At 57.9% G+C, this 25,990-nt stretch overlaps 2 protein-coding genes across 2 annotated transcripts; both read right to left on the bottom strand.

Annotated features, from left to right (window-relative positions):
• Positions 1-5,158: 5,158 nt before the first annotated feature.
• Positions 5,159-10,625, bottom strand: LGALS7 (galectin 7). Its single transcript, XM_050928672.1, has 4 exons — positions 10,499-10,625; positions 9,367-9,455; positions 6,770-6,974; positions 5,159-6,219 (listed from the first exon to the last, which is right to left on the bottom strand). The coding sequence occupies exons 1-4, from the start codon at positions 10,535-10,537 to the stop codon at positions 6,043-6,045; spliced, it is 510 nt and encodes a 169-aa protein (XP_050784629.1). The 5' UTR covers positions 10,538-10,625; the 3' UTR covers positions 5,159-6,042.
• A 4,693-nt stretch (positions 10,626-15,318) lies between these two features.
• LGALS4 (galectin 4) lies at positions 15,319-22,961 on the bottom strand. The gene is made up of 10 exons (XM_050928710.1): positions 22,884-22,961; positions 21,436-21,524; positions 20,007-20,211; positions 19,371-19,505; positions 18,443-18,472; positions 17,979-18,020; positions 17,306-17,335; positions 16,927-17,015; positions 16,150-16,315; positions 15,319-15,562 (listed from the first exon to the last, which is right to left on the bottom strand). Exons 1-10 carry the CDS (start codon positions 22,926-22,928, stop codon positions 15,416-15,418), a joined length of 978 nt encoding a protein of 325 aa, XP_050784667.1. The 5' UTR covers positions 22,929-22,961; the 3' UTR covers positions 15,319-15,415.
• Positions 22,962-25,990: the final 3,029 nt, after the last annotated feature.

Here is a 25,990-nt window from a genome sequence, read left to right as displayed (position 1 = left end):
CCCTAGGCTTGTACATCCCGCCCCCTAAGGACAAGCCCAGGACTCAAACCTCTGCTCCTCTGGCTCTGGGCAGATACGAACCCCCGCCTAAGTGGCAGAGGGAACAAAGGCGTCAGTCCCAATGCCAATCCCGTTTGGCCCCTCGGCCTGGGACTTCAAACGCCAGGCGGCCAGGAAAGCAGTGTTTTTAACTCGCTGAGGGGGGTCACCGGGCCTGTTGCCAGTGTACCCACCCCCCCGCAGTTAATAAACTTGCCTTTTATGAACCGTGTATCGGCCTTCCGACTGCAATGGGCCCATACAACATCGGACCAATGGATCCTCAGCAACATTTCCCAAGGATACAGGCTGCAGTTTGTTTCCATCCCTTCCAACTGTCCCCCGTCCGGGCAGCCAGTCGGGGTCCCAGAGCATACCCCCCTCCTCCTTCAGGAGGTGGAGCGCCTCCTTTCCCTGGGAGCGGTGGAAAGGGTACCTTGGGAATACCAGGGCAGGGGTTTTTACTCCAGGTATTTCCTCATCCCAGAGGCGAAGGGCGGGCTTCGGCCCATCCTCGACCTGCAGAATCTCAACCAGTTCCTCATGCGTTGCAAATTCCGCATGGTGTCCCTGGCCTCTGTTATTCCATCCCTAGACCAAGGGGATTGGTTTATGGCGCTGGACCTTCAGGTTGAGTACTTTCACATCCACATTTTTGAGGGTCACAGGCGTTTCCTCCGTTTCATGGTGGGTCAGGACCACTTCCAGTTTACGGTCCTCCCCTTTGGCCTCTCCACTGCCCCCAGGGTATTTACAAAGTGTATGGTGGTGGTGGCTGCCCATCTCAGGAGGAAAGGGCTGCAGATCTTCCCCTACCTCGACAACTGGCTGCTCAAGGGCCCGTCGGTCTCTGGTGCAGCAGCACATGAGCGTCCTCCTAAACACCTGTGCAGCTCTAGGCCTACTGGTAAACGAGGAGAATCCACGTTAATCCTGGTTCAGCACATAAGCTTTATAGGGGAGTTGCTGGACTCCCAGGTGGCCATGGCCTCCCTTCCACGGGACAGATTTGAGATGCTCAAAGCTCTCATCGCCTCGGTCATGGCCTTTCCAGTGACCATGGCACAGGTGTGCCTGCAAATCCTTGGCCACATGGCAGCATGCACCCATGTGGTGCGACATGCCAGGCTTCTCATGAGGCCCCTTCAGCTCTGGCTGGCCTCCCAGTACTCCCAGGCCAGGGACGGCCTGGATAAGGTTGTCACGCTCCCGCCCAGGGTGATGGCAGATCTCTAGTGGTGGTCCCTCCCGAGCAACATGCTCCGGGGTATCCCTTCCAAGAGCCCCCTCCATCACTAGACCTAGTGTCGGATGCCTCGGACCTGGGCTGGGGAGCCCACATGGGGGATGTCAGGACCCAGGGCATGTAGTCACCAGAGGAACTGACCCTGCACATAAATGTCAGGGAGTTTTGTATAGCCCACAACGTACTTCTGCGGGCTTTGAACCTGCCTGGCAAGAGCAACATACTCACAGACCACCTGAGCAGGGTGTTCTCCCAGCAGCACGAGTGGTCCCTGCACAGGGAGGTAACCAGGATGATCCTCCTACCGTGGGGTGCTCCCCAGGTAGACCTGTTCGCCACCGCCCAGAATTGCCAGTGTCCTTGATTCTGCTCCAGAGCGGGACAGGGCGATGGGGCGATATCGGATGCATTCCTGCTCCTGTGGTTGGGGCCCCTGTTGTTCGCCGTCCCACCCCTGCCCTTATATAGGCAGGGTCCTACAGAAGGTGAAGTCAGATGGGGCGAGGGTTATTCTCATAGCCCTGGATTGGGCCCATGAGCATTGTACAGGTCCCTACTGCAGCTCTTAGTGGCCCCTCCATGCAGGCTGCAGCTCCGCCCGGACCTCCTCTCCCAGGAGGAAAGTCGTCTCCTCCATCCCAACCTAGCCGTGCTCCACCTGACAGCGTGGCTGCCCCGTGCTTAAATGAGGAGGAAGGGAGGTGTTTTGAGGATGTGAGGAAGGTCCTGCTGGAAAGTAGGAAACGCTCCACACGTCAAACCTACATGGCTAAATGGTATAGGTTCTCTGTGTCAGCGAGGGATAGAGGTTCCTCTTCCTCCTCCGTGTCTATCCAGCTTGTCCTCGACTGCCTCCACTCCCTTAGGACCCAAGAGCTGGCACCCTCCCCAGTCACGGTGCACCTGGCGGCCATTTCGGCCTTCCACCCCCCGGTGCAGGGCCTGTCTGTGTTCTCGCATCACATGATGGCCCGGTTTCTGAAAGGGTTAGATCAGGCATTCCTATAAGCCAGACTCCCAGTTCCGCTCTGGAACCTGAACCTGGTGCTCTCCCGCCTCACAGGGCCTCCCTTTGGGCCATTAGCCACGTGCTCGTGGTCCCACCTGTCGTGGAAGGTGGCAGAGTGACCAGATACCAAGTGTGAAAAATCGGGACAGGAGGTGGGGGGTAACAGCCACCTGTATAAGAAAAAGCCCCAAATATCAGGACTGTTCCTATAAAATCAGGACATCTGGTCACCCTACTCCTAGGGCATGGAGCCCCACGCAGTTCCCTTGCTGGCTACCCCTAGTGCCTGCCCTGGCTTTTAATCCACTGGATGTTATTACACCTGGGGGAATTCTGGGCATCTGGGGATGTGCAGAATTCATCTGTCCTGCATCATTCTGATTTTTTCCTTTCTGAAATACATTCTGCCCAAGTTGCAGAGTAGCAGCCGTGTTAGTCTGTATCCGCAAAAGGACCAGGAGTCCTTGTGGCACCGCAGAGACTAACCAAAGTTATTTCAGCACGAGCTTTCCTGGGCTACAGGAGTGCTGCAGTTCCACCTTTCAGCCACCAGAGGCTGCTGTGGTACCCCAACAGCGTGAACGCAGCCAGCTGTTCTGGCACCACAGCGGCCTCTGGTGGGCAGGAGGTGGAACTACTGACGAAGTGGGGGGTTTTTTTACCCAAGAACGCTTATGCCCCCCAAAATTTGTTAGTCTTTAAGGTGACACCAGGCTCCTTGTTGTTTTTCTTGGCCAGAATGTATTTCATGCGGGGGAGGGGGGAATTCTGTGCCTTCCTGGTGCTGGAGAATCCCCCCAGGAGCAGCGGAGCCAGGGTTAGGACAGAGTGGGGCACCCAGGGGTGCTGGGGGTCACAGACTGGGGCTCAGAATGGCAAGTAAGGGGACAGACTGGTGCATGGGCTCAGGAGCTCGTGAGGTGATGGCATTGAGCCCGGGGATGGGGGCGGGGGGCTGCAGGGACACATGGGGATGGGGGGGTGCGAGGACAAGGGCCGATGTGTCTGACTGAATGGGAGAGGCTTGGGGTCAGCCAGGGTCTGCATGAGGGATGCTCCCTGACTCCCTAACCCCCCCACCCCAAAAAACCACCTTCTCCCACTCACACAAACGTCCTCCAGGTTCACTCCCAGGCGCCTTCCCTCTTATAGACTATCAGGGTTGGAAGGGACCTCAGGAGGTCATCTAGTCCAACCCCCTGCTCAAAGCAGGACCAATTCCCTGAGCTGCTCCGTTACCTCGACTCCCCCAAGCCTTTGCACTGCTTCTGGCAGGTGCAGGAAATGACGTACTCAACGTTCTGTTTTAATATGTGTAAGCAGAGTCAGGATGAGCTCTACCCTGACATCTGATGGTGAGTTACGGCGAGTGTGGAAAAGAATTTCAGAGGCTGATTGTGTTTGCATAGGCACACCCACCCCACCTAGCATAGCCCACGGCAGCCTAAAATGGTCACTTTCACAGCTGTGGGATCCCCAATTTCTTTGTTATTGGGGCAGGAGGAATAAAGTGTTGTCACCCTAATTAAATAACTGAGGAACTACGAAACTGTTTTATGATAAAGGGTTTCACTATCAACTAAATAGCACTTGCTAGACAAGGGACATGGGTTCCAAAATTCAGTGAATTGAGAGAGGGGCAGGCGCAGGCGCAGGCGCAGGCGCAGGCGCAGGCAGAGGCAGAGGCAGAGGCAGAGGCAGAGGCAGAGGCAGAGGCAGAGGCAGAGGCAGGTATTTGTATCTAGTGGTGCTGGCTCCTTGTGTGAGTCAGAAGCAGTAGTTCCACCTACTCCTATATCCACTGTGGAATATCAGAATTGATTTTTGATTCCCTTGAGAATCTGGATACAGATTACTGAGCTGAACTCACTATGGGCTAGTGGTGGGCTAGCACTGGGGCTCCCCTACTGTGAGCTGAAATCACTAAAGAGCTGGATTTGCTGAGCTGAGAGCACTGAGTGCTGTGCTAACTAGTGGGGGAGCCTGAAGCTATACTGCGGAGCAAAGCGGCTGGCAGAGTGGAGTGGAGCAGTTTGTGGAGCCACAGAGTGAGTGGAGCCGAGCAGTTTGTGGGGATGGCTGGAGCGGATCATGGGGCAGCTGGCGGAGCGGAGCGGAGCAGTTTGTGGGGACAGCTGGAGGAGCAGAGTGGAGTGGCTGGTAGAGTGGAGAAGGCCGAAGCAGAACCCCATGGAGAGGCAGGGCAGTTGGCCCCAGACCATGTAAGGTGCCCCTTTCCTCCAAGGCTGGAAGGGGGGGACCTCTGCAGATAGACTCTCGAACTCTGGGGCTGCACTGACTCGGGACAGAGACTTTTGGATTGTGGGACTTTTGGGACTGTGGGTGATCTTTGGGTTGCTGGACTCTAGGGACATTTGGGGTATTGGACTTTGGAGTCTTGGGGTGATTTGGGGGTTGCTGGACTCAAGAGCCCAGGGAAAAGGACACGGCCCAATTTCCTGGGGTGGGTCTTTGCTCACGGTTTGGTCTATGAACTCTAGTTGAGTTGTTTTCCCAATTTAATTCTTGTTGTTTATCTCATGTAATTAAACCTTTTCTGCTACACCGAGACTCTGTGCTTGCGAGAGGGGAAGTATTGCCTCTTCGAGGTGCCCTGGGGTGTGTGTAAGATTTTCCCAGGTCATTGGGTGGGGGCTCGAGCTGGTTTTGCATTACATTGTAAGGAAGGGACCCCTATGTACTGAAACCGGCCCTTGCTGCTATCAATTTGGCCTGGCAGAAGGGTTACATATGCCTAGTAAGGATCCAGTTGTCAAAAAATATTACCAGCATCTTTTTTTTCTGCTCAGTATAGTTACAGACACCCTTGCTGACAGCTATTTTCAAATAAATTACCAAACTAATTGCAAGTGGCATGATCATATTGTGTTATTCTGACAAATAAAATATGCAGAATTTCCAAATATTGTGTGCAGAATTTTAGTTGTTTGGCACAGAATTCCCCCAGGGGTAATTGGATCTGGAGAAAACCAGTTGTGGCACAGGCGGGCTATGGAGTTTTTATAACATGTCGGGGGGAGGCCTTAGAAAGGAAAAGGTTGAGAAACTCTGTGCTAGACAAAGCACGTTGGGTGATTTTGGAAGGTGACATGACAGTGGGTTTGCAGGTAATGCCCCAGCACCTCCAAGCGACCACCTTAGTCACTGATATGCCCAGCGATGCTCACGCTGAGGCTGCTGGAGACCGTGAGTTCAGTCCCAGCTCTGCTCAAAGCTCCTGGATGGTCTCGGGCAAGTCATGTGAGGCCAAACCTTCACAAAAGCCCAACTCAGCACCCAGAAGCGAGGCCGGACTTCCACGCTCCCATGGCAACCCTGCCTGATTCTCAAGCAGCTTTGGCACCAAATCTCTGCCTGACTTAGAGCAAGGCCTACGCGGGAGCTGGGCTGTGCGGGGAATCTGGACTCCAGCAGGGTGCTGAGCCTGGAAAAATGTGGCTGCTGTTTCCCCCGGGAAGGTTTTCCGATGGCGCCTAGTGAAAGTCACTGGGCAGCTGATTCCTACGCGTGCTGTTGATAATCTCCCCCCTCCGTACGGTGGGGAGACCAGTCCCTCCTTCTCCAGCAGGCGGTGAGGATCAACCCATGCACGGGCCTCGGGGACTGCGGGGATCAGGCCCTCGCCACGGTGGCTTTCTGCACATTGTCCAACCTAGCAACCTCGGTGTTTGCTGCCTTCTTGAGGGCGGGTCCATGGGGGCAGTGCCGGCACCAAAGGCTGCACCGTTTAATACATGCGGGAGGCCCCCCAACCGGGCAGTGCCGTGAGGCGGTTCCAGTAACTGCCGCCCCCTTCCCAGCTGACGGCCTCCAGCTTCACGTCACCGTCCATCTCCAGGAAGCGCACGTGCTCCGGCGGGAGGCGGTGCTGGAACGCGTAGTGATGACGCTCGTTCACTGTCACCTGGAAGGGAACGGGCAGCCTCAGACGAGAGGGCAGAGTTCCCAGCCCACTGGACTGGGACTAGGGTGACCAGACAGCAAATGTGAAAAATCGGGACGGGTGTGGGGGGTAATAGTAGCCTATATAAGAAAAAGACTCAAAAATCAGGACTGTCCCTATAAAATCGGGACATCTGGTCTCCCTAACTGGGATGTCCTTCCAGGGCAGCAGGGGCTGGGCTGGAGACTATGTCTGGGGCTTGTTGGACATTTGCAAAGCGGGGCCTGTTCCCCACAGGGTCCAGCAATGAGACGGGCGTGGGGCACGTCCCACCTAGCCCGCGCTCCCCCTGGCTGCACTGCCAGGGAAGGTTCGGTCCAATGAGCCGGGAGCTTTGCCTACGATAAGAGGACAGTTCACTGCACTACGCCCCACATAGACGAACCCGGGGTTGTGATGTTGCAACTTTCTCTGATCCAGCTGGATGCAGTCCAGTCCCTCCCTACGGCCGAAGTAGGGCGTCCCCATGTCCTGATGGAGCAGGGGCATCCCCTCCCCAAGCCCTACCTACCTCGTACGCCTTGGCGGTGGTGGTGAACATCAGCGTGAAGTTCTTCCCTCTGCGGAAGGGGCTGTTTTCCTTCCGCTCCTCCTGGCCCCACTTTCTCTCCACCAAGCTGTTGAAGATGATGTGGGGGGAGCCCTCAAAGCGGGGGTTGAAGAGCAAGGCCACGTTGGCCCCTTCGTACTGACCGTAGATGAACTTTACCCGGAAGCTGGAGTGGAGACAGCACTGGCTGAGCTTGGAGCCAGCTTCAGGGACTGCACTCCCGGCCCAGTGTCCAGCATTAGGGATCCTCTCGCCTGCTTGTAGGGCCCCGTGGCCTGAGCAGCTGTAACCAACCCTGGCCCTGGCACACCTTGGCCCTGGTCTACACTACGCGTTTAGGTCGAATTTAGCGGCGTTAGATCAATTTAACCCTGCACCTGTCCACTCAATGAAGCCATTTTTGTCCACATAAAGGGCTCTTAAAATCAATCTCTGTACTTCTCCCCGATGAGGAGATTAGTGCTGAAATCGACATCACCGGGTCGAATTTGGGGTAATGTGGACGCAATTCCACGGCCTCCAGGAGCTATCCCAGAGTGCTCCATTGTGACTGCTCTGGACAGCACTTTGAACTCAGATGCACTAGCCAGGTACACAGGAAAAGCCCCAGAAACGTTTGAATTTCATGTCCTGGTTGGCCAGCGTGGCGAACTCAGCAGCACTGGTGACCACGCAGTCCCCCCAAAATGTTTCTACGCTCCCCCTATCATCTCCGTCCCTGTGGTTATCGCAGATTAGAAGGAGAAAAAAAACACACTTGCGATGACATGTTTTCCGAGCTCATGCAGTCCTCCCGCACTGATAGGGCACAGCGTAGTGCCTGGAGGCATTCAGTGGCAGATGCCAGGAAAGAACTGCTGTGTTTGCTTAATGGCAAAAGTCTCACGCCTCGTAGCGATCCTGCCCCAGCCAGTTTGCTGTGTCACATGCACTCTGCGCTGTGTCAGCCGTGGGCAGGGGCAGGACCGCTTTGTGAGCAGGAAGGCCATAGATAAAGAGACATTGCATTAGGCAGCATCTGTGGCTAGAGAAAACATTCCTGTGCATTAAGCAAAGTCTGCGGCAAAAAAAGAGAAGCCTCATAGTGTGGTGGTTATCACATTCACCTAATATGCAAAAGCCCCTTAGTGTCGTGGTGATCATGTTCACCTAACATGCAAAACATCCCTGGTTTGAAACCGGGCAGAAACAGGGCATTGTTCCTTTTTCTGACTCCCGTCCTGGAGTTTTAGTCTTAGAACAGACCGCGCTGGGAAATTTTACTTTGAATTATATCAATTATGAGTTAAATAATACAGAATCTCTCTCTCAGTTACAGTCCCAGGTTCCTTTCCCTTTCAGCTGCTCTGATAAATTAACATTTTTGTTAAGGGCGCCGGGGGGGGGGGAGGAATTCTCATGAAGCCTTTTATAGGGAATAAATGCTATCTAGGACTCTGCAATACCCTTAACGTGGCCCATAGCATGCAATCCTTCGTTCTGGATTTGTCATTCCACCGGTTGAACTGCTCCTTTCTACTGTCCAGGCTTCATGAGCTATGGGAGCAAGGGGCAGGCTGAGGTAGGTGAGACCGCGCGGTGCTGCTGGCTGGGAGAGCAGCCTGAGGCCGAAGTCTCCAGCTCGCATGATATTCCAGGCAGGACCGAATCTCCATGAGAAGAAACTTAAGAGAATGACCTGAGTCACTCCCGTTCAGTGCTCTAAGATGAGGATAGCTGTGTCTGTCCAGGCACCCCAATCAAGCTCACTGACGTTTGCCAGCTGAGCGGGGCTGAGCGGGAACACAGCTGGCAGGAGCCGGCGGACGGAGCCCCAGACCTGCAGCGCCTGGGGCTCCATCCGCCGGCCCCGCTCAGCCTGGTGCCTGCCTGGGGTTCCGATCATCCAGGCAGACAGAGGGCTGAGTGGGTCCAGTGGACGGGATCCCAGAAAAAAGGCAAAAACAATTGTCTGCCTTTGCTTTCACGGAAGGGAGGGGGGGCTGACAACATGTACCCAAAACCACCGGCGACAAAGTTTTTGCCCCATCAGGCACTGGGAGCTTAACCCAGAATTCCAATGGGCAGCGGAGACTGCGGGAACTGTGCGATAGTTACCACACTGCACCGCTCCGTAAGTCGATGCTAGTCACAGTAGTGAGGACGCACTCCACCGACTTAATGCGCTTGGTGTGGACATAGGCACTAGACTGTATAAAATCGAATTCTAAAAAATCGACGTCTATAAAATTGACCTGATTTCGTAGTGTAGACATACTCTTGGTTTTGCAAAGGGTCTGGTGGCTGGAGACTGAGCTGGGGACGAGAGCCAGGAAGGGAAACCCAGAGCTCCTCTCCTTCCAGCCAAGTTGCTCCCATCTGCTCTGGGTGGGGTGATCTATCCCGCGTATGGGGAGAGGCGTTGTCTCTGGGGAGTGCATGGTGGGGCGGGGGGTGCACAGAGAGGGAGCTCACATTGCACCAGAGGGCTGAGGGCGTCTCGCTGCCTTGGGGACCATCCCATCTCCCTACCCGGGAACGAAGGGGAACTCCCGTGTACGGACGTGCTGGTCGCTCACCCTGCGCTCCTCTCTGGCACCGAACCCTTCATCTTCACCCACGTGTGCGGACGGAGTCCTCCCGGAATGGCAGTGCTGTACGGGATGGTCTGAGAGACAGAGAAACTGCTGGGTGAGTGCCACGCCTGGGCAGGGTGGGACCAGGGCCCTGGGAAGAGAGATGGGGCAATCCCAGTCTCGGGCTCCCCCCTCCTGCTGGGAGACCCCTGTAGCTTGGCTGTCCCTCCTCATGTCCCCGCTTCTATCTAGCTTTGGACCAGCCCGTCTCCCAGGGGCAGAGGGGTGCTGTCCCCCCATCACAGCCGCACAGCTGTTCTCGTCCAGCCACCCTAGGGATAGCCCCCTGGAGAGACCCCCCCATCCTCGCCCATCTCAGCAGCTTCTCCCCTCCAGGCGCTGACCAGCACCAAATCCAGGAACTCGCTTTGCAGAAGGGAGCGACCTCTTGGATTGAACTGAAGGAGCCTGCGTTTGGGGCCGTCAGATCGTTTTCTAGGGGAGCTTCTGCGAGTGTGTGTCTGAGGAGATGGTTCTGTGGGGGGGGGTGTAGGGGATTGTATGGGGGGGTGTCTGTGTGTGTGTGTGTGTGTGTAGGGGACTGTGGGGGGTGTCTGTGTGTGGCGGGGATTTTGCCTGTGTGTGTGTGTACAGGATTGTGGGGGGGGAGTCTGTATGTGTATCTGTGTGTGTAAAGGATTTTGTGTGTGTGTAGTGTGTGTGTGGGTGGGTCCGTGTGTGCACGTGCCCCTCTGGGTGTTGGAAAAGGCAGTGTCTATATGCAGCTGCCTCTGTCTGCAGGCCTACGTGCCTCTACATGTATAACCAGACACAAAACGACTAATCCCAAACCCCAGTGCAGCTGCTTCGGCTGTGACAGCCTCTGATCTAACTGCTCCGCCACCACCCCAGCTCCACATTACCGAGCCAATTCACTTCCCATTCCCCACAGCCACCAAGCCCTCCAGCGCCCAGCTGCTGAACGCCCTGGCACGTCCAGACAGACAGCTGCCCTGGGCACGTCCCAGATCTGCCCTGTGATGCCCCCCTGGTTTTCTGTCGCTTCATTTCCCATCTCTGGTATGGGGCAGCAGCAGGAGAGGAAAAGGAGACTCAAGAGGAGCCCAGAACTCACCGGCCTGTCTGGAATTAGAGCCATTGCTGCTGCCACCATCCACCCTCCGCAGTTCAGGGGATGGAGAGCCCAGGTTAGAGGCAGCACCTTATATACGGTGCTGGGCTGGCCCCTGAGAGGTGGGGCAGGTCCTTCCCGGAAGTGTTGTCTTGCCTGCACGTTCTGCCCAGGATTGCGTCAGAGATCTCTGTATTGGTGTTACCAAAAACGTTGTCATGCGCTGGCATTTGTCAGCTTGCACTCAATGCCGCATGACCGTGTGTCATAGCCCCTACTTTGCTAGCAGTAGGGAGGGGGTTCTACAGGGAAATTTGCGTACTATTGTTTGTTTTGGCCGAATTTTGCTAAGCAGGAGGTATAACAAAGGCCTGTCTCTCTGCTGGAAAAATGCTAAGTATTTAATTGTGGATGGGAAGGAAATCTTGCTAGTTCCTGTTCTTGGCCTCTCTAGGGTGCAAGTGGTTTTCAGCCTGTGATCCATGGACCCCTGAGGTTTGCAGACTGCGTCTAAGATTTCCACCTCCATCTGAAATACTTTAGGGGTTCGCAAGTGACAAAAAGGTTGGAAACCCCTGATGTAAGGTACAGATCCAAGGTAAAAACGTTGTATGTTGATTTTTAAAGGTTGGGACCGTATAGCTCGGAAACGCTTTCTTTCTGTTCTCCTTGTATTTAATTTTAATCCTCTGATGAGATATTATCATCTTATACTAGATGATACTAAAACTGGATGATACTAGATACCTCCTGATGATACTAGATACCTCCTCCAAGCCTGAGATTTTGTAATTCCATGATTGTCTCTGAAAGGTCCCCTCCAGTACGGAGCTAGCACTATCATTCGCTAATGCTTTATGACCTTTGTGTGGTTGTTTAATCAGCTTTATGTAGCAATGTATTAACTGCATGGCATGTCTCTTTCTAGAGAGGCGTGGTGGTTATACAGCTGTATGAATAGTTCACCTTGATTCCTCTGTCATGAATAAATTGTACAAGTATTTTAATGACTTTATTTAGCCGTCCTCCTTGGCATGCCTGTTGTTTGGTCAGAGTACGGTCGTTACGGTTAATGATTCTCCATTGTCCTGTGTCTGGTAGGCGCTTCAGCCCATGTCTACAAATGGTGGAGTCCATAGCCACACTGAGTTACTCCATGAGGGGATGATCATAGAATCACAGAATATCAGGGTTAGAAGAGACCTCAGGAGGGTCTAGTCCAAACCCCTGCTCAAAGCAGGACCAACCCCAACTAAATCATCCCAGCCAGGACTTTGTCAAGCCGGGCCTTAAAAACCTCTAAGGAAGGAGATGCCACCACCTCCCTAGGGAACCCATTCCAGTGCTTCACCACCCTCCTAGGGAAATAGTGTTTCCTAATATCCAACCTAGGCCTCCCCCACTGCAACTTGAGACCATTGCTCCTTGTTCTGTCATCTGCCACCACTGAGAACAGCCGAGCTCCATCCTCTTTGGAACCCCCTTCAGGTAGTTGAAAGCAGCTATCGAATCCCCCCTCACTCTTCTCGTCTGCAGACTAAACAATCCCAGTTCCCTCAGCCTCTCCTCAGAAGTCATGTGCTCCAGCCACCGAACCATTTTGTTGATTTCATGTAACAGCTTTGTGACATCAACAGAGACACACTCCTCAAGGCATCACTGGCAGCGGTGGGAGGTGATGGGCAGGGGTGGCCTGTGGAGATTTCAGTGGAGGAAAGACAGGATGTAGGGAGAAGGGAAGACTCAGCAGCGGAGAGGGGCCCAGTCGGCCAGAGGGGTGGGAAGAACGGTCAGTATCCAAAGGGACAAAGTGTTAATTAACAACAGAACTGCTCAAAGGCGCCGCACCTGGTGACGTTGGCTGTGTCTGTTGTCAAACGGGCTCTAGCGGGCACCCATGTGTTGGCTGACCCGTGAAGAGGCCCAAATCAGGGATCTCCTAACAGGCCTGATGGGCCCAATTCTCAGTCTCTCTCAGGTGCAGTGAGCTGTGGCTATTCTCTTCCCCCCGGGCCCATTGGGGGCAGATCGGGGGCATGGCCTCCTCCCCCATCCTCACCTCGAGCACAGGCTGGGTGAACGGCTGATGTTTCGGTCTGTCTGTCTGCGGTAGCTCCCTGGCCCACCCTCTCCACTCAAGTGTCTGATGAGAACTGAGCTGCTCCGCTCTGGCTCTGACTCACAATCTGAGCCCCAGAGGCTTTGCGGTGTGTGGCTCTCCCCACAGGGCCCTTCAAACTTCAAATGCCACCAGCTCAGTCTAGGCATCAAAGCGCCCCTGGGGCTCCTTTCCGAAGAGATGGATTTGTCCCTGCATCCTTGATCTGGATTTCCCATTCTCCCACAGCTGTGCACCTGGCAGCAAAGCACCTCACCAGAGGTGGCTGCATTTCAGGATGGAGATGATGGGGGGGGGGCCCTGCTCCTTCACACGGCACATGCGGGGCCTGATTGGCAAAGATGCTGCTCCCTAGTCCCGACGTGCCAGTAGCAAATCCTCTCTTGGGATCATCTAGTCATAACCCTTGTCCCCCGGCTATCCCTGGCTCAGTCCCCTGGTGTGGTGAGGCGGGACACCTCCTCCAGATCTCTGTGGAGAGGGCGAATAACCCTCATGCCGCAGGGCCTGATTTCCAGGAACAGCGTGGGAGCTCAGCGTCAGCACGGGGCGAGGAGGGCCAGATATTTGGATCATGTCACATGCCCGCTGAGTCCTGGGAACCGGCCTTTGCTAAGAATTTCAGGGACCTGCCCAGACATCCTCAAGTGTCTCCTGCCCCTCAGGATGCAGAGTCAAAAAGCCCCCCAGACGTGACTGCGGCTTGCAAGCCAGATTTTCGAGGCTGGAGGCTGGGGATGGCTCCTGGTGGGGGGAATTTGTGCTGGACATTTCCCGATGCCCTTTGGAAGGAGTCGCTCAGGGCTGGGCGTGGGTGTGAATGGGACCCTTCCTCACCCTTCAAAATGACTCCCAGGGTACTCGGGTACCAAGGGCATGAATCTCTGCAGAGCCCAGCAGCCCTAGTCCCCAGCCCTGCAGCAGGCAGGGCGCGCTGGCTGTCAGCGGAAATGCAGGATCCCATGCCAATGATTTAAGATGCTAATGAGCATTAATTTGCATGTCAGGGCGGACCTGCCCAAATCTTGCCTGCCCACTATGCCAGCTCCATCCTGAGCCAGCGTGGTGCTCGCCAGTGGCCGGGCGGTTTATGGCAGACCCAAGACTGGTGTGGTTAGCGGGGCTGGTTTGCTGACCCGCCACCCTCCAGTGGCCTGCGCCCCAACACGTGCGACCCCCCCCGCCCATCTCCAGCAGCTGGGGTGGAACGGGCAGCAAGGAGGAAGCTGGGGGAGGCGGTGCATGGGGCGGGTTCTGGTACTGGGTGGGGCAGGGACTGGGGTTGGCAGGTGGTGGGAAGAGTGTGCTGGGACTGAAGGCCGCTCCAAGCCCTGCCCTGCTAACCCCACGAAGAAACTACATTCCTGCCTGTGAGCTCAGACTGGATTCCTGCTGGTCCTGCCTTGGTGTCTGGGCAGCACCCAGCAAAGGGTTAAGATGAAAAAACCCAAAAGGTAGTGTGGGCTGGAGGAACAAGACAAAGGTTGGGTGCCAGGACTCCTGGGTTCTAGCTCTGGGAAGGGAGTGGGGTCTAGTGGTTAGAGATGGGGGAGGCTGGGAGCCAGGACTCCTGGGTTCTATCCCCAACTCTGGGAGGGAAGTGGGGTCTAGTGGTTAGAGATGGGGGGCTGGGAGCCAGGACTCCTGGGTTCTAGTGATGGTTTTGCCATTGACTCCCTGTGTAACCTTGCCCAAGCTCCGAGCTGGAGGAGGAGGATCCTGCCCTAGTTGCTGGGGCGGGGAGTGGGGGGCGTGTGGCTTGAGCAAGCAGATTGCCCCGGGGCTCAGAAAGTGCCAGTAAGATCCCGAGGGACTGGGCCGAACCAAAGTAAGAACCAAGTACAACCAGGCCAGCTCCCTTCCCTGCCCCCACCCCGGCCTCCTGACGAGGTGATGGAGCCCGGCTGCCTGCAGCTCCCCAGAGCTGAGTGTTGGGCCCCAGAGCTGCAGCAACCCGGGGGCAGGGGGACTTTTGGTCTGTGCTCCTAGTGGAGGAGAAAGTCCTTGTCCCCATTGGACGGACATGTTGGTGGACCCCGGCTGGGAACGGTTCTGCTCGGCTCCTTAGAAGCATTGCAGAGCAGGCGGTGAGTGGAGGGCTGCAGGCTCCTAAAATGGGGGGGCAGGTGGGGGGCAGGAGCAGGGGACCCTTCCCTTGGGCGTCCCTCGTTCTGTTTCTAACCCCGATGGTTTGGTGCAGCCCGATCCGGTCCAAAGGAGAAGCGCGGGACGGGGGGGGGGGCAGTGGGGAGAGCCAGGTGAAGCGGGCAGGCTGTGGGGACCATGAGGTTGCCGGCTGGGGATGGGGTTTGTAGAGGTTGGCTGCAGGGTGGCTCAGGTCAGCTGTGCAGGGAGTGAGCAGGTGGGGGGCTTCTGGCAAGGGGGAGGGTTGCAGTGGGAGCTGTGGGGCATGGGGCAGTTTCTTGGTACTGGAGGAGGGGTCGGGGAGACTGGGAGGCTTAATTTGGTGATGTTTGCCAGGGTCTTAGCGGGTGGCCTGGGAAAGGGAGGGGTCAGAGGGTCATTATAACATCTCTAGGCCATCACAACCATCCCTGCGCAGGCCTCAAACTTGGCTCCACCTAGAGGAGAGTCCCCAGCGGCTGTGAGCAGGGGATGGTCTATGACACACAGGGAAGTGGCTCCGATTCCATCCAGCAGTGGGTGGCGTGAGGAGGGGAAGGCAGCCCACCCGGCAGCATCATTGAGAGAAGCAGAGTAGTTTATTGGGTCTGTGATGCCAGCCAGGAGTGGGAGGGCAGCTTTGTGTTTCCCACCCCTGCAGGGCAGTGGGACCGGGCTCAGAATTGGACGTAGGACAAGACCACATCGCCATTGATTTCCAGCGTGTCGATCTTCTGGAACTCGCGGAAACGGTGGTTGTAGTCGAAGAGCGGCTGCCCGTTGGCAAAGACCTTGAAACGTCCATTCCCGCAGCGGATGGAGAGCTGTGGGGGGAGAATGGCCATGAGAAGGACCCACCAGGGACAACCGCGAAGGAGCCGATCCCTTATGGGACCAGGCAGCATGGCCTAGTGGAGACTGTGCTGCCAAAGAATCTCCATTAGTGGCTAACTGTATAGGGGCTATGATACACAGGCATGCAGTTCTGATGCCATCCAGCAGAGGGTGAACATTCTCTCTCTCTTGATCTCTGCTCTAGAAAAACCTGAGCTTGAGCTAAAGGAGAATCCCCATTAATTGTTAGCAGTATAGGGCATATGATACACATATGAGCAGTTTGGATTCCATCCAGCAGGGGTAGCAGTACCTATTATGCACACATACCCCTACCTCCCCTTCCTCTTCCAAATGCCCCAGGACTTAAGTTAGCAGAGAATACCCATTAGTTGCTAGCTATATAGGGGCAATGACACACAGACTTGCAGTTCTTATGCTATCCAGCAGAGGGCAGCAGACTGCATGAGCGTGCACACACACTGCTCCAGAAGACCGTGGGCTTGACCTAAGGGAGAATCCCCATTGGCTGCTAGCGGTATAGGGTGTATGCCACACAGATGAGCAGTTTACTCACATCGAAATACTGGCCAGGCTGGAAGGGGTTCTGAGGCAGGGCTCGCTCCTCTGCGCCCCACTGCCCGTTCAGGAGGCTGTTCCTGACCACCACCCTCTCGTTCAGGCGAGGGTTAATATGCAGGGCGATATCCTTGGAGTAGCCCATCTTAAAGTTGATGCAGAAGCTGGGGAGGCAAAGAACTGGTGAGACTGGAGGGGGAGTGTGTGTGTGTGGGGGTCATCTGCTCTTGAGTGGGGTGTGGCTTTGGGGGAGGGGGGCAGGGCTGGACATACAAGCCTGTAGCCAGATACACAGGGCCATTGCACTTGGCTGGGAGAAGCCTAGTCTGTGCTAGAAAGCACAGCCTAAGGGTTGGAGTACAGGGCTGGGAGCTGGGACTATCCTCAGCTGTGGGAGGGGAGTGGGGTCTAGTGGTTGGAGCAGGGGAGGCTGGGAGCCGGGACTCTGGCTTCTATCCCCAGCTCTGGGAGGGGAGTGGGGTCTAGTGGTTGGAGCAGGGGGGGCTGGGAGGGTTCTCTCCCCAGCTCTGGGAGGGGAGTGGGGTCTAGTGGTTGGAGCGGAGGGGCTGGGAGCCAGGCCTCCTGGGTTCTATCCCTGGTTCTGGGAGGGGAGTGAGGTCTAGTGGTTAGAGCAGGGGGGACTGGGAGCCGGGACTCCTGGCTTCTATCCCCAGCTCTATGCTGATTCACCATGAGACCGGGGGCGGAGGGGAAGTCACTTCCCCCTGCTGGTGCCTCAGTTTCCCCTGCTGAAGGCAGTGCCGTGGCTGCATACCTCTTAGCGCCCTGCGGGACAAATCCTTTCACCACCACTGTCTTTTTGGACGTCAGCCCGCCTGGGAAGTTAGCCACATAGGGAACTTGCTGCAAGAGAATGGAGACCCCCGGCTAGAACTGTCTTGTCTAGAAGCGTCTCCGATGTGTTGCAGGGAGGGGGCTTAATAGTGCAGTGCTAGGAGGCGCTGTGCGCCAGGGAGTGGGGTGGGGGGGGTGGAGGGGAGGTCCTGCTACCAGCTTCGTTCAGCGTGGCTCTTGGGCACCTGGCACGTTCCACCCCAGAGGTGGCTGCACTCTGGGTCTAGGGGAGGCATTGCGGGAGAAAGTGTAAAGCGGGAGCGAAAGGGCAGAGCAAACCCCAAGTCTGCTGTGCTTACCGGGTGAAAGGAAGCGGGGCCAGCCATCATCTGTGGGGCAGAGAAATCCAGGAGTTATTAATCTGGTCAGCTGTGCTGTGGCCCAACCCTCCCGCCCTAAGGCCTTGGAGGTGTCTCTGTCCCTCCGGCCCACTGAACTGGCCGTCACCTGACGGCTCCTCTCTAGTTTTCCAGGAAATATCTGGCCTTTCCTTAGCTAAAATCCTCTCCTAGCCCAGCAGTTTCCAGTTGGATACAGAATCCGCCTCCACTTCCTGTCTTAAACTGCTGTGTAGAACTGCAGTGCAGCTGTTCAATGGTAGCTGCACCCCACCCCAGAGGTGGTCGCATCTCCGTGCTGGATGAGGATTCCCTCTATAATCAGCTGCCACCTTCCATCCTAGAAGTGGCTGCATTTCAGTCATGGGGGACATGATCTCTGTATAAACAGCTGCTGTGCCATGCCCCAGTGGCGGCTGCATCTTAGCACTGGGTGACGGATCCCCATACACTCAGCTGCCACGTTCCACCCTAGAGGCGGCTGCATTTCAAGAGGGGGTGAGGTGATCTCTGTATAAGCAGCCGCCCCCGCCCCAGAGGGGCTGCATCTCGGCGCTGAGCTTTACAAACAGTGCTCAGGAATACGAGGATGTTTATCCGGGAATTTTCTCCCCCCGGGCCGCAGTGTACTTACCGGCAGGCTTGTGGGCGGCGGAGGCATATTCGACTGCATGCCCTGAAAGACACAGACAATATAAGGGTTGGGGGGTTACAGGGGCTGAGGCTGCAGGGTTGGCACGGCTCTCCTTAGAGCAGTCTGGGCGAGCTGAGGTTGTGGGGCTGATCCAGGGAGGAGTGGGGCCCGGGATCCTGGCTAGAGGGGCCCATGGGATCTCTGCTCCCCAGGGGAAGTGGCTGCTAAGACAGAGGGAAGGTCCCTGTGACTCTTTGTGTGAGGGGGGGGTTGGGAAGGACCCCCTGTAGGACTCCCCCATCCCATGCCTTCTGGGGTCGTCACACTGCAGCAGGAGGCCCAGCGAAGCCTGGCTGGCTTGTGGGGTGGCGTGTAGCTGCAGTAATGGACTGGGTGCCCCTGGGTGCCCGCCCTGAACTGGCATCTCCCCCAGCCCCGGGCATGTGGGTCTCGTGGGTACTTACATGCATCCCGGGCTGCGGGTGATACATCCCCTGCAGGAAGGAAACAAGTGTGACACTGGGCCCAGGGAGGGGAAAGGTACTGTCAGTCCCGGACTCCTGGGTTCGCTCCCCAGCTCTGGGAGGGGATGGGGAGGCTAGTGGATGGAGCGGGCGGGAGGGGAAGCCTGGACACCTGGATTCTCTCCCAGCTCTCGTAGGGAAGTGGGGTCTAGTGGTTAGAGCTGGGGGGGGCGGGTGCTGGGATCCAGGACACCTGGATTCTCTCCCAGCTCTGGTAGGGGAGCAGGATCTAGTGGATAGAGTAGGGGGAGCTGGGAACCAGGACGCCTGGCTTCTAGCCCAGCTCTGGGAGGAGAGTGGGGTCTAGTGGTTAGAGCGGGGGAGGAGGGCTGGGAGCCAGGATGCCTAGGTTCTCTCCCAGCTCTGGTATGGGAGCGGGGTCTAGTGTTGGGGGGGGGGGCGCTGGGAGCCAGGACTCCCAAGTACTCTCCCAGCTCTGGGAGGAGAGTGGGGTCTAGTGGTTAGAGCGGGGGAGGAGGGCTGGGAGCCAGGATGCCTAGGTTCTCTCCCAGCTCTGGTATGGGAGCGGGGTCTAGTGTTGGGGGGGGGGGGCGCTGGGAGCCAGGACTCCCAAGTACTCTCCCAGCTCTGGGAGTGGAGTGGGGTCTAGTGGTTAAAGCGGGGGGGGGGTTGGAAGCCAGGACTCCCGGGTTCTATCCCCAGCTCTGGGAGGGGAGTGGGGTCTAGTGGTTAGAGCAGGACACCTGGGTTCTATCCCCAGCCCTCCTACCATCCAACCGCTCAGCATTTCCCCTGAACCAACCCCTGCGTTGGCAGTTTGGCTGTGGGGCCAGCACTGTGCATGAGCGTCCCAGTCCCACGTTTCCACCGCCCGCCCGTGCGCCCCCCCCACCCCCCAGTCACTCACCCCGCCCCCCATCATGCCCCCTCCCATGACGTTGAGCGACTGCAGCTCGAGGTCCCCGTCCACGTCGACGACCTGCACGCGCTCGGGCGGGATGCGGTGCCGGAACTCGTAGCAGGGGGCCCCGTTCACCATGATCTGGGGTGGGAGACAGGCAGTGTCAGGATCTGCCCCCCCCCATGGAGCAGGCAGGGGGTGGCAGGAAACTGAGGTGAGGCCTCCTGGCCCCCCATGTTAGAGAGCAGGTGTTGGGATGTTTGGGGAGGGGGAACAATTCCCCCTTTCAAAGCCCCCCACCCAGATGGGGGAGAAGGTGTCACCCCCCCACCCCTTTCCCCAGGCCATTGGGGAGCAGCCCCCAGCCCCCCCATCTGCCCCCATCCTCTTGATCCAGTGGGCCCCACCCTCCCCATGAGTTTCTCTCCACCCCCCCCCCACATTTCCCCTGTCACAGATGGGGGACCCCCCCATGACATATTATCCTTCTGCCCCCAGTTCAGAATGTGTCCATCCACAGCCCCCATACCCCTTGTGGCCCCGACCTGCTCCCCACAGTTCCCCCCATATCCCTTGTGGGCCCCCATATCCCTTGTGGCCCCCCCCACTATCCCTCATGCCCCTCCCCCATACCCCCCCTACCCGGTAGCCCTCGGGAGTGATGCTGAAGACCATCTCGAAGTGCTGCCCCTTGCGGAAAGGCATCTCGTGCTTGTATTCCTCCTTGGCCCACTTGCCGTGCTGGAAGCTGTTGAAGACGATCTTGTCCCCGCTGTCGAAGCGGGGGTTGAAGTGCAGGGCGATGTCAGCCCCCTTCGCTGGGCCACAGGAGAAATTCACGCGGAACCTGGGGTGCGGGTGGGGGCGGTGAGCGAGCTGCAGGGGGCTGGGGGAGTCTGGCCCAGGCCTAGGCTGTGTTGGGGCGGGGGGGAAGCGGGATCTGGTTCCTTGCTATCAATACCTGCCCGGGGTGCGGAGGTTGGGGGGGGGGGGGGGGGGAAGGCAGAGCGGGAAAATTGCAGCTGGAAATTCAGAAGGTTTCTAGCTGTCTAGCTGCACGACTGACCCCTCCTGGGTGGACTCCGGGCTGATGATCTGTGTGTCATAGGCCCTATACTGCAGATAGGTATTTCGTTGATGGGTGCTGGATAGCAGAGGCTGCGGGTCAGGATTGAGGGCACCAGCGGAACTGGTGGGGGGGAGCTTGGGGCTGGGATAGCAGGGGCTGTGGGTTGGGAATGAGGGGCACTGGCAGAGCTGTGTGTGGGGAGGCCGGGGGTCGGGAATGAGGGGCACTGGCAGAGCTGTGTGTGGGGAGGCCGGGGCTCAGGCATGAGGGGCACTGGGTGGCGGGGGGGCTGAGTTCTTGTTCTCATGAGGGGAGGAGCTCGCTCTCTTGTAAAGGAGGGGCAGTCGCAGCAGGGAGGGGGGTCCAGGGATCCCCTGCCCAAAGAGGGAATGGGGCAGCTTTGTGAGGCAAATGCCCCCAGCCAGGGGCCGGTAGCCAGCTCTAACTAGCCCGCAGCAGCTCGATCGGGCCTGGGGGTGACTTTCTGGAGTTGCCATGACAATGGCTTTGGTCTGGGAGGTGTTACACTTCTCCCCAGCCCCCCCATATCCCCTGGTGTAGGGGTGTGTCAGGTGTACACACTGCGCTCCCTGGTGCAGCTCCCCTTTCACCCCGTCCCTCCCCCTGCTCGGCTGGGAGCTCGGCCCTTTGCCCCACATTTTTCCTGTGCACGCCTGGGGCTCCAGGCTCTGGCAGCATGTTCTTGTTTCTCTGTTTTAATCAGCCACAAGCCCAAGGTCGTCACCCTCATTAAACATCCCGCGGTGCTTTATGCCGTGGCCTGGCCAAACTGGACCCATCTGCCGCCTGAGATCCCCTCCGCTGGGTGACTCTGCGCCGTACTGTGTCCCAAATGCCTGGGCCATGTGGCTGTTAAACACCTTCCACCCCAGAGATGGCTGCATCTCAGCACCAGGCAAGGGGTCCATGTATAACCAGCCCCTGTGCCCCACATGAGCCCAGCTGTCCCCCTCCCTCCCCCCCCACCGCCCAATGTGTTACCGCTTGGTGTGATGGGGCACCGTGCCCTGGACATAGATGGACATCCCGGGCCGCAGCCCCCCGGCGATGGGGGTGGCATGAGGGAGGGGCTGAGAGATGGGGAGAGAGAGAGAGAGATGATGCTGAGGGGGGAATTGACCAGTGACACTCCCGACCCCATAGACACACAGCATGGGTGCCAGCCCCCACCCCCTTTAGCAATGCCAGGGGATCCTCCTGCTACCGTCCAGCCTCGCCTCCCCCCGAGTTGCTCCCCTGGGGCTGGGATCTGGCCAGAAGCCCTTTGGGAACCAAGCTGGGGCTCTAGGCCGCAGCAGGGGCTGGGGAAACTGATCACTTTGCAGGAGGAGTCTGGTGCTCCTCGACTGGCAGCATCCTTCCACCCCAAACCATCTGCGGGGGGACACACCCCAGCCTGCAACCCCGGCCTTTCCCGAGGCTGGTTCTAGTTAGCGGGCGTCTGTACCTCCCTTTGGGATCCTTGGGGAAAGGAGCCGCAAGGGCCCGTGCGTTAATTATTAATTGATCCCATCCGCACAGGTGAACTGGGTGGGACTGCCCAGGGCTCCGGCTGGGCTGGTATCGCTGGAGCCGAGAAACATGCAGGGGATCGGGCAGGTTCCCCACCCCCGTGACCTGTGCCCCACCCCTCACCCCTGGGCCCTTAGCCAGCTGCCTTCCGGAGCGACTCCCCCAGGTCCAGGGGTAAAAGTCGACTGGCTGGCGGGGACAGGATCCGAGCGGAGCCGGCGTCCGTGGGCAGGCTGCGGGGATCTCTGTGTTTTGGTGAGCTGAGCAGCATTTCCCCGGGGGGGGAGGGGGACTAAGGCGTTCCCACCCCAGCCCCACACTGCAGTTTGTCTGCCCCGGTGTCCTCATCCCCACGGTGGCTGGAATAAACTCCAGCCCCTCTGTTTGTTTTTGCCGTGGCGGCATCGGCTCTCGGGCAGGAACCAATGCCAGCTGCTTGTGCCTGCAGGCCGTGCTCTGTCGGCATCTCGGAGTGGGGTGTAAGTTACACATCAGTTTGAGGGAGCTTCGCATGGTGTAACTGACCCCCCACGAGATGGGGCTGGCAACTAACCAGAGTGCCAGATGAGGGGTGTCATCCCTGAGTGGGGGAGCGGAATCAGGCCCCTGCTCGCCGCCAGCTAACCTGGGAACTTTCCAGCATCGACAGCCAGGTGACCCCGAGGCCCAGCCATGCATTACAGGGCCAGGGGGGAGGGAGAGGGGGGTATCAGCTGGAGCTAGCCGAGGGGGAGGGCTGTCTTGCTGGATATCGGCAGCCACCGTTCATCCAGGGGCCAGCTGGGTGTAAATCTGCAGCAGCTCCACCAGCTGTGGCGACTCCACTGGATTTGTGCCGGGTGTAACGGAGAGCACAGTTCTTTTAGTGCCCAACTCCCATGGGTTTCAGAGCAATGCCCGGGGTGTGTGATGCTTACCGGGTTATAGACGGGCTGGTAGCCGGGTGCAGGAACGTAGGCCATCGAGGCGCTGGGGGAATCTCTTTGTGCAGCGAATGGGCAGGACGGGGCACAGGGAATAGAGCAGGCGGAGGGCAGGGGGTTTATAGGACTGGACTGGGAGGCGGGGCTGCCATGCCACTCGGCCAGCCTCCGCCCAGCGGCCCAGTAGAGGTATCACCCCCTTGCCCGGCCACACCCAGCTCAGTGGAAAATCCCCATTGCCAGTGGAAATGGCAAAGCCAAACTGATGATGATCTAGTAGTTGAAGCTGGGGGTGGGGAGGGGGAGGGCTGGGAGGCAGGACTCCTGGGTCCTATTCCTAGTCTGGTAGGAGATGAGGGTACAGTGGGTTAAGGCAAAAGGGGATGAGAGTCCAGACTCCTGGGGCCCATCCCTGGCTCTGGTAGGAGAGTGGGGACTAGTGGTTAAAGCAGGATGGGGGCTGGAACCAGGACTCATGGGTTCTATTCTGGAGTGGCTCACCCCACAATGTGCCTAGAGCAGAGACCCCATCCAGTGTCACATGCGTTCTGTGACCATGGCTCTGAGCCGGTCGGTTTCCCTTTGAGCTCCTGGCGACACCTCCTTTGTGGTGGCTGGGTGCTGGGCCCCTGCAGGGTGGGGTGGGGATTAAATTCACACCCACATCCGGCTCAGGGTGCAGGAAAGGTGAGAGCAATGCTGGGCTGACCGGGACCCACCACGAAAAATACCAAACAGGCCTGTAATGTAGAACCTGCGTTACTGTTAGTGCCTGAACTGTGCATCAGCCAGAATGGCAGGGAGTGGGGTCTAGTGGATAGAGTGGGGGCAGGCTGGGAGCTGGATTCCTGGGTTCTCTCCCCAGCTCTGGGAGGGGAGTGGGGTCTAGTGGTTAGAGCAGGGGGGGCGGGCGCTGGGAGCCAGGACTCCTGGGTTCTCTCCCCAGCTCTGCCACAATCCTTGCTCACAGATTTTCCATTGACCCAACCGCGGGGCTGACAGCTTAGATTCGAGAGGTGGCACTGGGCAGGACTCTGCCGCCTTCCCCCTTGACTTAGGGGGCTTCCAACCTTTCAGGAGTGTCCTGGACTCTCCAGGAATTAAAAGATTCACCGTTAATGTCATGTGACCAGCCCTCCAGGAACACGTCCAGCTAAACTTGGCAGCCCTGCTTTGGGCCGATCTCTTTCCCTCTCCATGCCCACGTTTCTCCCCCAGCATGAGAGCAGCTGATCCCAGGGTCGGGGCATTGGCAACTTAGGAAAGGCAGAGGGCCGGGTGCTGGGCGGCATGTCCAGCCGGCGGTGAAGGCCCAGCCATCATTGGAGCCAGCACATGGGTAGCGGGCGACCTGGATTGGATCTGGGGTGCTGGCACAAGGCAGGCGATTTGGGTCTGGGGGAGCAGAGGGGACGTGCTGTAGAATACGGGGAAGGAGGGCTGGGCGTGTCGCCTCCCTGTGTCCTTTCCCCCAGGAGGTGCAGCTCTCCAAAGAGCCGTGCCCAGATGACAGATGGGTGCCGGCCCGGGGCTGTGTTTGCTGACGAGGGGAGCGTCCCTGCCTGACCGTGGGTGGCTGGCTCAGCGTGGCAGAAAGCAAACAGTGGGCCCCATGGACTGGTGCCTTTGGCCCAGCTGTGCTGGGGGGCGGGGGGGCAGCAGGCAGGGGAGGGAATGGCTTCCTCATTGCTAAGCATTGTGGCTGGGCCCCTCGACTCTGGTGCAGCCGCACCCTGTGCGTGAGGGAGGTTGTGACATTGGTGTTTCAGAGTCCGTGGTTACCAGGAGGCCAGATCCCGGGCCCTGCCTGCTCCCCCACGGAGCCAGTTCCCCGGAGTTGCGCTGGGATGTGCACGCTCTGCTCAGACTGAGGCAGGCTGAGCATAGGGCTGGGAGCCAGGAACCCCAGCTGTCCTGTGCCAGGTCCCTAGGGGGTGATGTTCTTACGGGCATCGGCACTGGTGTTATGGCAGCACCTGGAACCTGCCCTTCCCACAATGCGGCTTCATTGGGCCGGACACCGCAAAGACCCAGAGTGAGAGGCGGGGGTCAGGTCTGGTGTTACGAGTGTAGTGCTTATTAGGTGTATTACGGTAGCAGGTGAGCTCCAGGCCCCATTGCGTGCCCAGTCTGAATAATTAGCAACGGGGAGGGGAAACTGAGGCACCAAGAGATGTGACTTGCCCAAGGCACGAATAGAACTCAGGTGTCCGGACTCCCAGTGCTGCTGCCCTGTGGCCACTTGGGGGAGGAGGGGAGAAGACCAGGACCCTGGATCACGTTTAGCCCGATCACGCAGGGTGGCACAGGTCAGCGTCTCTTCCAAGGGCAAGCACCGAGCCTTCCCCAGCCCCAGGGGCAGACGGGCTGCTGCCGCTAAGCTGCCTCACGCCAGCCCAGGCCTTGCCCGTGCCCGAGGAAGTTCAGCCCCGGGTCGCACGGTGTCACCTTGGAAGGAGGGTGTCCCCCAGGCAGCGAACCCGATGGTCCTTCGTCTTCACTGCTGTTTGCTCAGCCTGCAGGATTGCGCCACGCAGCCCGCTCAGTGGGCCAGAGGACAGGCCAACAGAGGTGGGGCAGTTGGAAGAGCCAGCGCCCCTTGGCTCTGTGCCCCATCCCCTCCCCACCCAGAGCTCTCCCAGGAGTTGGATTTTATGGGCCCATTGCTACCCTCCCACTCAATGTATGGAGCAATGTTCAAAGCTGAACAGGGCAGGGTAGGCAGGTGTGCCCGGGCTGGGGGTAGAAACGACAGCTTAGCGTGCTGGCATCGTCTCTTACCCCCCTCGGCTACATGCGTGAGCGTCGCCACCGAGAACGTTTTCAGCTGCAAAAATGCAGATTTGGCAACCACGGAATTCGGGTGGGTTTTGCCAGAGGGGTCGGGGTGAAAAAAAAAAACCCAACCGCACAAAACGCCAGTGAATCATTTTGATTTGCCCCATTTAAACCAAGCAAACCAGCCCCCTCCCCGAACACACTTTGAAAAGGAGGGAAAAAAAACCTCAGTGTTTTTGGTGCCCTGAAATGAAGCTTTTTAAAGCTTTTCAGTGCCGCAAAATGTCAAAGCAACCCCAAGGAGAAAACAGAGCGGTGCCAGC

Source organism: Gopherus flavomarginatus, chromosome 18 (genome assembly GCF_025201925.1).
Source record: "Gopherus flavomarginatus isolate rGopFla2 chromosome 18, rGopFla2.mat.asm, whole genome shotgun sequence".
NCBI classification, from domain to species: Eukaryota; Metazoa; Chordata; order Testudines; family Testudinidae; genus Gopherus; species Gopherus flavomarginatus.
This window is presented reverse-complemented; position numbering and strand designations above follow the sequence as displayed.